General features: G+C 41.5%; 1 protein-coding gene across 2 annotated transcripts in view; it reads left to right on the forward strand.

The window, feature by feature from the left end:
• LOC131721247 (zinc finger protein 23-like) overlaps positions 1-14014 on the forward strand; it is a 32938-nt gene that overhangs the window by 15159 nt on the left and 3765 nt on the right. For both annotated transcript variants that reach the window (XR_009319903.1, XM_059014710.1), the window contains exon 2: positions 13382-13702. Coding sequence is in view for 1 of the 2 variants with exons in the window: in XM_059014710.1 (XP_058870693.1) it covers positions 13382-13702 (321 nt within the window). In the remaining variant the exon portion in view is untranslated. The remainder of the gene's footprint in view (positions 1-13381; positions 13703-14014) is intronic.

Consider the following 14014-nt stretch of genomic DNA (forward strand, 5'->3'; position numbering starts at 1 on the left):
GAATGGATAGCGGTGCAGTATATATTATACTATAACAGTGTGTATTATTAAGAATGGATAGTGGTGCAGTATATATTATACTATAACAGTGTGTATTATTAAGAATGGATAGTGGTACAGTATATATTATACTATAACAGTGTGTATTAAGAATGGATAGTGGTGCAGTATATATTATACTATAACAGTGTGTATTATTAAGAATGGATAGTGGTGCAGTATATATTATACTATAACAGTGTGTATTATTAAGAATGGATAGTGGTGCAGTATATATTATACTATAACAGTGTGTATTATTAAGAATGGATAGCGGTGCAGTATATATTATACTATAACAGTGTGTATTAAGAATGGATAGTGGTGCAGTATATATTATACCATAACAGTGTGTATTAAGAATGGATAGTGGTGCAGTATATATTATACTATAACAGTGTGTATTAAGAATGGATAGTGGTGCAGTATATATTATACTATAACAGTGTGTATTATTAAGAATGGATAGCGGTGCAGTATATATTATACTATAACAGTGTGTATTATTAAGAATGGATAGCGGTGCAGTATATATTATACTATAACAGTGTGTATTATTAAGAATGGATAGTGGTGCAGTATATATTATACTATAACAGTGTGTATTATTAAGAATGGATAGTGGTGCAGTATATATTATACTATAACAGTGTGTATTAAGAATGGATAGTGGTGCAGTATATATTATACTATAACAGTGTGTATTATTAAGAATGGATAGCGGTGCAGTATATATTATACTATAACAGTGTGTATTAAGAATGGATAGTGGTGCAGTATATATTATACCATAACAGTGTGTATTAAGAATGGATAGTGGTGCAGTATATATTATACTATAACAGTGTGTATTAAGAATGGATAGTGGTGCAGTATATATTATACTATAACAGTGTGTATTATTAAGAATGGATAGTGGTGCAGTATATATTATACTATACTATAACAGTGTGTATTATTAAGAATGGATAGCGGTGCAGTATATATTATACTATAACAGTGTGTATTATTAAGAATGGATAGTGGTGCAGTATATATTATACTATAACAGTGTGTATTAAGAATGGATAGCGGTGCAGTATATATTATACTATAACAGTGTGTATTATTAAGAATGGATAGTGGTACAGTATATATTATACTATAACAGTGTGTATTATTAAGAATGGATAGTGGTGCAGTATATATTATACTATAACAGTGTGTATTATTAAGAATGGATAGTGGTGCAGTATATATTATACTATAACAGTGTGTATTAAGAATGGATAGTGGTGCAGTATATATTATACTATAACAGTGTGTATTAAGAATGGATAGTGGTGCAGTATATATTATACTATAACAGTGTGTATTATTAAGAATGGATAGTGGTGCAGTATATATTATACTATAACAGTGTGTATTATTAAGAATGGATAGTGGTGCAGTATATATTATACTATAACAGTGTGTATTATTAAGAATGGATAGCGGTGCAGTATATATTATACTATAACAGTGTGTATTATTAAGAATGGATAGTGGTGCAGTATATATTATACTATAACAGTGTGTATTATTAAGAATGGATAGTGGTGCAGTATATATTATACTATAACAGTGTGTATTATTAAGAATGGATAGCGGTGCAGTATATATTATACTATAACAGTGTGTATTATTAAGAATGGATAGTGGTGCAGTATATATTATACTATAACAGTGTGTATTAAGAATGGATAGTGGTGCAGTATATATTATACTATAACTGTGTGTATTAAGAATGGATAGTGGTGCAGTATATATTATACTATAACAGTGTGTATTAAGAATGGATAGTGGTGCAGTATATATTATACTATAACAGTGTGTATTATTAAGAATGGATAGTGGTGCAGTATATATTATACTATAACAGTGTGTATTAAGAATGGATAGTGCTGCAGTATATATTATACTATAACAGTGTGTATTAAGAATGGATAGTGGTGCAGTATATATTATACTATAACAGTGTGTATTATTAAGAATGGATAGTGGTGCAGTATATATTATACTATAACAGTGTGTATTATTAAGAATGGATAGTGGTGCAGTATATATTATACTATAACAGTGTGTATTATTAAGAATGGATAGTGGTGCAGTATATATTATACTATAACAGTGTGTATTATTAAGAATGGATAGTGGTGCAGTATATATTATACTATAACAGTGTGTATTAAGAATGGATAGTGGTGCAGTATATATTATACTATAACAGTGTGTATTATTAAGAATGGATAGTGGTGCAGTATATATTATACTATAACAGTGTGTATTAAGAATGGATAGCGGTGCAGTATATATTATACTATAACAGTGTGTATTAAGAATGGATAGCGGTGCAGTATATATTATACTATAACAGCGTGTATTAAGAATGGATAGTGGTGCAGTATATATTATACTATAACAGTGTGTATTATTAAGAATGGATAGCGGTGCAGTATATATTATACTATAACAGTGTGTATTATTAAGAATGGATAGTGGTGCAGTATATATTATACTATAACAGTGTGTATTATTGCTGCACATAACTTGAAGCTACTGCACTAACAAGTAACTACGATGTGATAGGTGTTACAGAAACTTGGTTGTCAGAGTGATGGAGACGAATATAATATTAGTGGGTACACACTATATAGGAAAGACAGGCAGGACAGAAGAGGCGGAGGGGTAGCGCTATACATAAGAAATAGCGTTGAAGCCCAGGTGTTAAATCAGGACAAAGAAAACAATGCAGAATCAATATGGGTCAGAATAATGGACACAAATTCAAAGGGCATAATAATAGGAGCATGCTATAGACCTCCAAATTCAGACGCTGAGCAAAATAATCTGTTATACAATGACATTCGAAATGCGTGTAGAAAAGGAGAAGCCATACTAATGGGGGATTTCAACTTCCCCTGTATAAAATGGGAAAACCCAATGGGGGGCACGACGGACGAAATTGAAATGGTGGAAATGACAAATGACTGCTTCCTAACTCAATTTGTCAAGGCACCGACTAGAGGGGAGGCATGCCTTGACTTAGTCTTTTCAAATAATGAAGACAAAATAACTAAAACAGAGGTCAGAGAGCGATTGGCAAACTCAGACCACAACATGGTCTCATTTGAAATATTTTTTAAAACCCCAAAAGTAATGACTAAAGCTAAGGTTTACAATTTTAGAAAAGCAAACTATGAAGGTATGAAACAGAGACTAACAGAAGTAGATTGGAGTAAAATAGAGAAAACATCCACAGAAAAAGGGTGGCTGTTTTTTAAAAATGTAGTACTAGAGGTGCAAAACAATTACATCCCAAAATTAGACAAATCTAAATCTAAAACAAAATGGCCAAAATGGTTTAATAGATCAATTAAAAAAAATATTCAGCGAAAAAAGGCACTTTACAGAGCGTTTAAAAGGGACCAAAAACAAAGCACACAGAAAGAGTACTTGGAACTGCAAACACAAGTCAAAAAGGAAGTTAGAAAGGCCAAGAGAGAGATAGAAATCAATATTGCTAAGGGGGCTAAAACCAATTCCAAAATGTTTTTCCAATATTATAACAGCAAGAGAACATTCAAAGAGGAGGTTACATGTCTAAGAGACACAAATGGCAAAATCATAGATGAAGAAAAAAAAATAGCAAATATATTAAATGATTACTTTTCACAGGTTTTTACAAAGGAGGACACGGACAACATGCCTCACATGTCGACCTGTTCCTATCCAGTTTTAAATAACTTTAGCATAACAGAAGCAGAAGTGTTAAAGGGACTAGGAGCTCTTAAAATAAACAAATCCCCTGGGCCGGATGAGATCCTCCCAATAGTACTCAAAGAAATGAAAGAAGTTATTTACAAACCGTTAACCAAGATCATGCAACAGTCTCTTGACACACGGGTTGTACCGACAGACTGGAAAATAGCAAACATAATACCGATCCACAAAAAGGGAGACAAAACCGAACCAGGTAACTACAGACCAATAAGCCTGACTTCTATTATATGTAAACTTATGGAAACTATAATAAGATCCAAAATGGAAAATTACCTATATGGTAACAATATCCTGGGAGACAGCCAGCATGGTTTTAGGAAAGGGAGATCATGTCTAACTAACCTACTTGACTTTTTTGAGGATGCAACATCTAAAATGGATAACTGCAAAGCATACGACATGGTTTATTTAGATTTCCAGAAAGCTTTTGACAAAGTCCCGCATAAAAGATTAATTCTCAAACTGAACGCAGTAGGGATTCAAGGAAATGCATGCACATGGATTAGGGAGTGGTTAACAGGTAGAAAACAGAAAGTACTGATTAGAGGAGAAACCTCGAAATGGAGTGAGGTAACCAGTGGTGTACCACAGGGATCAGTATTAGGTCCTCTGCTATTCCTAATCTACATTAATGATTTAGACTCTGATATAGTAAGCAAACTCGTTAAATTTGCAGACGACACAAAAATAGGAGGAGTGGCAGACACTGTTGAAGCAGCAAAGGTCATTAAAATTGATCTAGACAGCATTCAAAATTGGGCAGACACATGGCTGTGGCAATGTGCCCCGCCCCTGTGTGCTTATTATGTGTTGTATGTTGCGTGCGTGTGTTAAATGTTGGTGTAAACGGGTCTGTGTTTCACGTGTATTTAAAAAGTGTAGATTTGTATTTAGGCACGAGGAGAGCACAAATCACTTCACGTGCTGGTTAAATGTAATATGTGAGCACGGGGTTGCACAGAATTAATTCACGTGCTGGGATTCAAGTGAATAATTAATTAGTAATTGAATCCCAGCACAACAGTATATATAGACGCACATTTCATTCAGTCAGGGTTGGGTGTTCGATAGTGAAGAACGGGAGAGAGAGAGGAGTTAAAATAAATAAGATCGTAAATATAAGTGTTTGTTCTCACCGTGTTTGTTTGTCTCCGTGCACCGTTTGTTAAGTGTTAGTTCGTTTTGTCTGTCTATTTATTTTGGCTTAAAGTGCCGTGTCCTGTTTTGTTTCAAACCTTTTATTTTCTGTTCTGTTATTAAATGCTGAGCGCGATCACGCGCCCAGCTTCACCAAACCCCAAATCTCTGTCTGTTTATTTCCTGCTGCTGGTCTGACGCCACCCACTCCGGCCGTCTTTGTGACACGTGGTGTCATCGTGGGATAAACAGCGCCTCCAAGCGTCAGACCAGGAGAGGGGGTTTTGGATTACAAAAAAAAAAAAAAATATAGTAAAGCGAGGATGGGAAGAAAGAGCTGCAGGAAGCAGCAGCAGCAACAACAGCTGCAGCCCTCATCCTGCATGCCGGGCTGGGAGGAGGACAGCCACAACGGGGCAGTAGCCACCCCACTGCCACCGGGTTCCCCACCGTCCCGGGAAATATGGGACTGGCTGGTGCACCCCGAGGGGAACTTCGCCAGTGACCTCCCCTTGGTTATTCACGCGCTGCAGATGCGAGATGGGAAACGATGGGAGGACTGGGAGCAACAGCACAACCCGGCATCCGTTCGTGACCTCACCATGGTGGTGCTGGGGTACCTAGCTGCAGACATGGGAGGGATGCCTTCCAGTGAGCAAGAGGGAGAGGAGCAGTCGCTTCCCTCTCCAGTACCTGAGCGGGAGGAGCCTGAGCGTCCACAGCCCAAGCGGGAGGAGCCCGAGCGTCCACAGCCCAAGCGGGAGGAGCCCGAGCGTCCACAGCCCAAGCGGGAGGAGCCCGAGCGTCCACAGCCCAAGCGGGAGGAGCCCGAGCGTCCACAGCCCAAGCGGGAGGAGCCCGAGCGTCCACAGCCCAAGCGGGAGGAGCCCGAGCGTCCACAGCCCAAGCGGGAGGAGCCCGAGCGTCCACAGCCCAAGCGGGAGGAGCCCGAGCGTCCACAGCCCAAGCGGGAGGAGCCCGAGCGTCCACAGCCCGAGCGGGAGGAGCCCGAGCGTCCACAGCCCGAGCGGGAGGAGCCCGAGCGTCCACAGCCCGAGCGGGAGGAGCCCGAGCGTCCACAGCCCGAGCGGGAGGAGCCCGAGCGTCCACAGCCCGAGCGGGAGGAGCCCGAACTTCCTACGCCTGAGCGGGAGGAGCCCGAATGTCCACAGCCCAAGGGGGAGGAGCCGGGGCGTCCACAGCCCAAAAGGGAGGAGTCGGGGCTTCCACAGCCCAAGCGGGAGGAGGTCGGGGATGATGGCTGGGAGGTTTTTTTTAAAGAACCTCGCGGCAGAGTTATGCCCTGGCTGTGGGGCTTATGGGCACACGTTAGCCATATGCCCCACCCAGTATGAAGAGGAGGAACTAGCGCCCAGACAGGGGGACCGCGAGCGTCCAGCGCCCAGACGGGGGGACCGCGGGAATCCGAAGCCTGAGAGGCAGCTGTTCCCACCTTCACCAGCAGAGGAAGAATGCCTGCTGGTTTCCCCATCACAACCGGCAGAGGAAGAATGCCTGCTGGTTTCCCCAGCACAACCAGCAGAGGAAGAATGCCTGCTGGTTTCCCCAGCACAACCAGCAGAGGAAGAATGCCTGCTGGTTTCCCCAGCACAACCAGCAGAGGAAGAATGCCTGCTGGTTTTCCCCAGCACAACCAGCAGAGGAAGAATGCCTGCTGGTTTTCCCTTCAGAGGCAGAGCCGCACCAGTCCCCTGCAATAGGAGCGGAGCCGCACCAGTTCCCTGCAAGAGAGGCAGAGCAGCACCAGTCCCCTGGAAAAGGGGGAGACTACACGCTGCTCCCACCTCCATCGGCAGGAGACTACACGCTGCTCCCACCTTCACCGGCAGGAGCAGAGCAGCCGGAGCTGCCTCTGCCTCCGCCACCTACACCGGCAGGAGCAGAGGAGCAGGAGCTGCCTCTGCCACTTCCAGGAGCAGAGCAGCCGGAGCTGCCTCTGCCTCCGCCACCTACACCGGTAGGAGCAGAGGAGCAGGAGCTGCCTCTGCCACTTCCAGGAGCAGAGGAGCAGGAGCTGCCTCTGCCTCTGCCACTGCCAGAAGCAGAACAGCAGGAGCTGTCTCTGCTTCCCGTACCTCCACCACGGGGAGTACGGTGGCCGGAGCCCCAGAAAGGGGATCTGTCGGCCACGAAGAAGGGGGAGGAGGTCTGGAGACCACCAACCCCAGCAGCAGTTTCGCTGCCGGAGATCGTGGGGGAGGTCAGGAGACCTGCTCCCACTGCAGCAGTTTCGCTGCCGGAGATCGTGGGGGAGGTCCGGAGACCTGCTCCCACTGCAGCACTTGTGCTGCAGAAGAGACTGTGGCCGGAGCCCCGGAAGAGGGAGCTGCCGGCTACGAAGAAGAGGGGAGGTCAGGAGACCATCCCCCAAGCAGCCTTTCCGCTGCCAGGACTGCCCCGGCTGAAGGAGTCAGTCTGGGAGCTGTCAGCACGTCTGTTGACAGCATGGCCAGTAGCAGCCTGGCTACTGGCAACATTGCCACCTGTGGGCCCCTGGAAGCCTCCCTTCCCAGCCCGAGACTTTGGCCTGGACTGCTGGATTTTTAAGGGGGGAGGTGGCCGTTGAGGCCATGTGTGCTGCGCACAAGGGGGGGTATATGTGGCAATGTGCCCCGCCCCTGTGTGCTTATTATGTGTTGTATGTTGCGTGCGTGTGTTAAATGTTGGTGTATAGATTGGTACACGGGATATAAACGGGTCTGTGTTTCACGTGTATTTAAAAAGTGTAGATTTGTATTTAGGCACGAGGAGAGCACAAATCACTTCACATGCTGGTTAAATGTAATATGTGAGCACGGGGTTGCACAGAATTAATTCACGTGCTGGGATTCAAGTGAATAATTAATTAGTAATTGAATCCCAGCACAACAGTATATATAGACGCACATTTCATTGTCAGGGTTGGGTGTTCGAGAGTGGAGAACGGGAGAGAGAGAGAGGAGTTAAAATAAATAAGATCGTAAATATAAGTGTTTGTTCTCACCGTGTTTGTTTGTCTCCGTGCACCGTTTGTTAAGTGTTAGTTCGTTTTGTCTGTCTATTTATTTTGGCTTAAAGTGCCGTGTCCTGTTTTGTTTCAAACCTTTTATTTTCTGTTCTGTTATTAAATGCTGAGCGCGATCACGCGCCCAGCTTCACCAAACCCCAAATCTCTGTCTGTTTATTTCCTGCTGCTGGTCTGACGCCACCCACTCCGGCCGTCTTTGTGACAATGGCAAATTAAATTTAATAGAGAAAAGTGTAAAGTATTGCATGCGGGCAATAAAAATGTGCATTATAAATATCATATGGGAGATAGTGAAATTGAAGAAGGGAACTATGAAAAAGACCTAGGAGTTTATGTTGACTCAGAAATGTCTTCATCTAGACAATGTGGGGAAGCTATAAAAAAGGCTAACAAGATGCTTGGATATATTGTGAGAAGTGTTGAATTTAAATCAAGGGAAGTAATGTTAAAACTCTACAATGTATTAGTAAGACCTCACCTAGAATATTGTGTTCAGTTCTGGTCACCTCGTTACAAAAAGGATATTGCTGCTCTAGAAAGAGTGCAAAGAAGAGCAACCAGAATTATCCCAGGTTTAAAAGGCATGTCGTATGCAGACAGGCTAAAAGAATTGAATCTATTCAGTCTTGAACAAAGAGGACTACGCAGCGATCTGATTCAAACATTTCAAAATCCTAAAAGGTATAGACAATGTCAACCCGGGGGACTTCTTTGACTTGAAAAAAGAAAAAAGGACCAGGGGTCATAAATGGAGATTAGATAAAGGGGCATTCAGAACAGAAAATAGGAGGCACTTTTTTACTCGGAGAATTGTGAGGGTCTGGAACCAACTCCCCAGTAATGTTTTTGAAGCTGACACCCTGGGATCCTTCAAGAAGCTGCTTGATGAGATTCTGGGATCAATAAGCTACTAACAACCAAACGAGCAAGATGGGCTGAATGGCCTCCTCTCGTTTGTAAACTTTCTTATGTTCTTATGTTCTTATGTTCTTATTAAGAATGGATAGTGGTGCAGTATATATTATACTATAACAGTGTGTATTAAGAATGGATAGCGGTGCAGTATATATTATACTATAACAGTGTGTATTATTAAGAATGGATAGCGGTGCAGTATATATTATACTATAACAGTGTGTATTAAGAATGGATAGTGGTGCAGTATATACTATACTATAACAGTGTGTATTAAGAATGGATAGCGGTGCAGTATATATTATACTATAACAGTGTGTATTATTAAGAATGGATAGTGGTGCAGTATATATTATACTATAACAGTGTGTATTATTAAGAATGGATAGTGGTGCAGTATATATTATACTATAACAGTGTGTATTATTAAGAATGGATAGTGGTGCAGTATATATTATACTATAACAGTGTGTATTATTAAGAATGGATAGTGGTGCAGTATATATTATACTATAACAGTGTGTATTAAGAATGGATAGTGGTGCAGTATATATTATACTATAACAGTGTGTATTATTAAGAATGGATAGTGGTGCAGTATATATTATACTATAACAGTGTGTATTATTAAGAATGGATAGTGGTGCAGTATATATTATACTATAACAGTGTGTATTATTAAGAATGGATAGCGGTGCAGTATATATTATACTATAACAGTGTGTATTATTAAGAATGGATAGTGGTGCAGTATATATTATACTATAACAGTGTGTATTAAGAATGGATAGCGGTGCAGTATATATTATACTATAACAGTGTGTATTATTAAGAATGGATAGTGGTGCAGTATATATTTATACTATAACAGTGTGTATTATTAAGAATGGATAGTGGTGCAGTATATATTATACTATAACAGTGTGTATTATTAAGAATGGATAGTGGTGCAGTATATATTATACTATAACAGTGTGTATTATTAAGAATGGATAGTGGTGCAGTATATATTATACTATAACAGTGTGTATTATTAAGAATGGATAGTGGTGCAGTATATATTATACTATAACAGTGTGTATTATTAAGAATGGATAGTGGTGCAGTATATATTATACTATAACAGTGTGTATTATTAAGAATGGATAGTGGTGCAGTATATATTATACTATAACAGTGTCTATTCTATTATTAAAATCCATCATTTGCTCAAAACAGCGTGAAGCTGCAGTTTGTTAGAAAAATTCTAATCATAAAATAAATAAAGTACATTGTTCAGCTCATGGTAAACAGAATTAGGAAGCGATCTCTCATATTGTTTAAAACCCAGTCACTTACTAATACAGGGTATAACAGAATTAGGAAGCGATCGCTCATATTGTTTAAAATCCAGACACTTACTAATACAGGGTATAACAGAATTAGGAAGCGATCTCTCATATTGTTTAAAACCCAGACACTTACTAATACAGGGTATAACAGAATTAGGAAGCGATCTCTCATATTGTTTAAAACCCAGACACTTACTAATACAGGGTATAACAGAATTAGGAAGCGATCGCTCATATTGTTTAAAACCCAGTCACTTACTAATACAGGGTATAACAGAATTAGGAAACAATCGCTCATATTGTTTAAAACCCAGGCACTTACTAATACAGGTTACTATTTAAGAGCAGAGGATGCATGCAATAGGGAGAGCCACACCATTACAAATGTATTGTAATACTAGAAGGGATGTGATTGGATGCATATCTACAGTTCACATGACGTTGCACAAGTAAGCTTCCAGTGTTGTTACTAATGATTATTACACAGGTGGAGTTTGTACAATAAAACATGTTACTGCACTTTGAAGAGTCAGCATTGTGTAAATCACTTGTTTCCATGAAGCTTCTTTGAGAATAAGCAGCTCTCCTGCTGCAGCCCCTTGTCTGCTCGTTGTATTTGACACATTGAAACTTGTATTCTGTGATGACAGTTTCCATACCAACCATGATCACAATACAGTATGAGTTCACAGAAAGACATTCCTCAGAGGGAAAATGTGTTTTAATTTGGGAGTTAAAGGGTAAAGTAACACTATTAATTAAAAATAAATCAATAAAATAAGAGAAATAGCTCCTCTTAGACCCGGTGATATTATGTTGACTCAGAAATGTCTTCATCTAGACAATGTGGGGAAGCTATAAAAAAGGCCAAGAAGATGCTCTGATATATTGTGAAAAGTGTTGAATTTAAATCAAGGGAAGTAATGTTAACTCTACAATGCATTAGTAAGACCTCACCTAGAATATTGTGTTCAGTTCTGGTCACCTCGTGACAAAAAGGATATTGCTGCTCTAGACAGAGTGCAAAGAAGAGCGACCAGAATTATCCCGGGTTTAAAAGGCATGTCGTATGCAGACAGGCTAAAAGAATTGAATCTATTCAGTCTTGAACAAAGAAGACTACGCGGTGATCTGATTCAAACATTTAAAATCCTAAAAGGTATTGACAATGTGACCCAGGGACTTTTTTTTACCTGAATAAAGAAACAAGGACCAGGGGTCACAAGTAGAGATTAGATAAAGGGGCATTCTGAACAGAAAATAGGAGGCACTTTTTTACACAGAGAATTGTGAGGGTCTGGAACCAACTCCCCAGTAATGTTGTTGAAGCTGACACCCTGGGATCCATCAAGAAGCTGCTTGATGAGATTCTGGGATCAATAAGCTACTAACAACCAAACGAGCAAGATGGGCTGAATGGGGCCTCCTCTCATTTGTAAACTTTCTTATGTTCTAACCTGTGAGCTCCCCCACTCTGCCACTGGAACCATGTCTCACTGCCCAGCCAGTCTGTGACATCTCTTTTGGAGGCTGCCTGCAATGATGCACGAGGCAGGGGCAGCTTCAGTCTGGATTGAAGTGACTGTTTGTCCAGGGGGTCCCCCTCTGTCCCAGCAGGGAGTCTTCCTCAGAGGGGTGAGGCTCTACAGCGGCTGATCCTTTGAGGAGGGGTGGCAAGAGCCCCCAGAGCAGAGACACACAGAACACCACACTTGTAGGTTTGCATTCAACAGGAGAATAGTTAGAGTGAAACCCTGCTTCAATGTTCCCCTCAGATTTTCACATGAATTGTTTTTCATTATACCACAGTTTTATAATAGATCTTTGTTTAATTCTAGCTGAATAAATCCTGTGTGTGACCGCTAGGGGGTGCTGCAACCCCAAAAGGTTAGTCACAATAATAATAATAATAAATAATAATAAATTAATTAAGCAAAAGAAAATAAGTCAACATATTTGTCTACTTTAACTTTCTACATGAATCTGTGTATTCAATCAGTTTATAATCATACAATATCAGACTTATCTAGAATTGCCTTTATTTTGCCATGTTCTTTTTTTTTTTTTTTTTAATTTAGTCACCGCCAATTATTTTACCCCGGTTTTCACCCCAATTTAGCATGCCCAATTATTATCTGTATCCTCGGCTCACCGCTCGCAACCCCCCCGTCGACTCGGGAAACGGCGGCTGGAACACGCGTCCTCCGAAACTTGCTCCTGCCAAGCCACATTTTTCGCACTGCAGATCCACAGCAATGCCACCAGACCTATAGTGCCGGAGGGCAACACAGATCTGGATGCTCCACTGCAGAGCCACAGGCACCCTATCGGCCACAGGGGTCGCTGATGCGCGGTGAGCCGTGGATTCCCCTGCCGACCTAATCCCTCCCTACCCGGGCAGCGCTCAGCCAATTGTGCGCCGCCCCCTAGGAACTCCCGGTCACGGTCGGCTATAGGGCACATCCTGCACTCTGCACGGAGCGATTTTGCCATGTTCTTACCATGGTTTTCTTTTCCAGTTAACTTTTCTAAGGAGCAATGCAGACCCCATGATCTAAAGATGATTGAGGGCATGTTTGGTATCAAACTGCTCAGCTGAATCTGGGGCAGCAGTGTGGAGTAGTGGTTAGGGCTCTGGACTCTTGTCTGGAGGGTCGTGGGTTCAATCCCAGGTGGGGACACTGCTGCTGTACCCTTGAGCAGTGTACTTTACCCAGATTGCTCCAGTAAAAACCCAACTGTATAAATGGGGAATTGTATGTAATAATAATGTGATATCTTGTAACAATTGTAAGTTGACCTGGATAAGGGCGTCTGCTAAGAAATAAATAAGAAATAATAGTAATAATCAATCTCCCCTTTTCAGAATCCCTTCTTGGCAGTTTAACTTGTGGTGCAGGCTAATTCAGGCTAATTCCCAAACCACAGACACATATTTCCTTACAAAAAGGATATTGCTGCTCTAGAAAGAGTGCAAAGAAGAGCAACCAGAATGATCCCGGGTTTAAAAAGCATGTCGTATGCAGACAGGCTAAAACAATTGAATCTATTCAGTCATTCTGACAAGGGGCTGGCTTTGTAGAGGAACCTAGCTAGTAAGTATAATTTTATACAATTTTGTTTCCCACAGATCCCATAGAGAGCCACGCAATCCCTGAATCTGAAGCAAAGAAGGGGCCAAAGATAGAAGCAGTTTACACACAAGAGGAGTCCTTTGAGCAGGAGTGGTGTGCAAGTCTAATACAGGTTACAGAGCTGCCATGTGTTAAAGATGAAGACGTCCCTGAACAGGAATGTGTTCCTATTAAAGAGGAGTTCATAGAACAGGAATGTGTCTCCATCGCAGAGGAACTTCCTACTGAAAATAATGTCTGTACACTTGAGGAGAACAACAAGATGGGATCCAGCCTGTGTGATGATTCTCCAACTGAATGTGATCTGGGATTTGGAGGTAATCCTACAAAACAAGCAGCATTGAGCTGCCTATTCATCCTGCAGAACCTGGTACTGAACACCAGCAGTGTGCTTGAGATTCATATTTTAAACAAGGGGAGCTGCCCAACCACTATGTCAACAAGGACATCACTGTGCTTGCTCCTGAGGCACCTGGTAGATGTGTAGCCACTGCCACGCCTCTTTAGAATGCTGTGAGATCAGCACTGTCCAATCACGCTAGATGTGCAGCCACTGCCACGCCTCTTTAGAATGCTGTGAGATCAGCGCTGTCCAATCACGCTCCTGGAGGCCATTCCACTCCACATTG

Source organism: Acipenser ruthenus, chromosome 48 (genome assembly GCF_902713425.1).
Source record: "Acipenser ruthenus chromosome 48, fAciRut3.2 maternal haplotype, whole genome shotgun sequence".
Lineage (NCBI taxonomy): Eukaryota > Metazoa > Chordata > Actinopteri > Acipenseriformes > Acipenseridae > Acipenser > Acipenser ruthenus.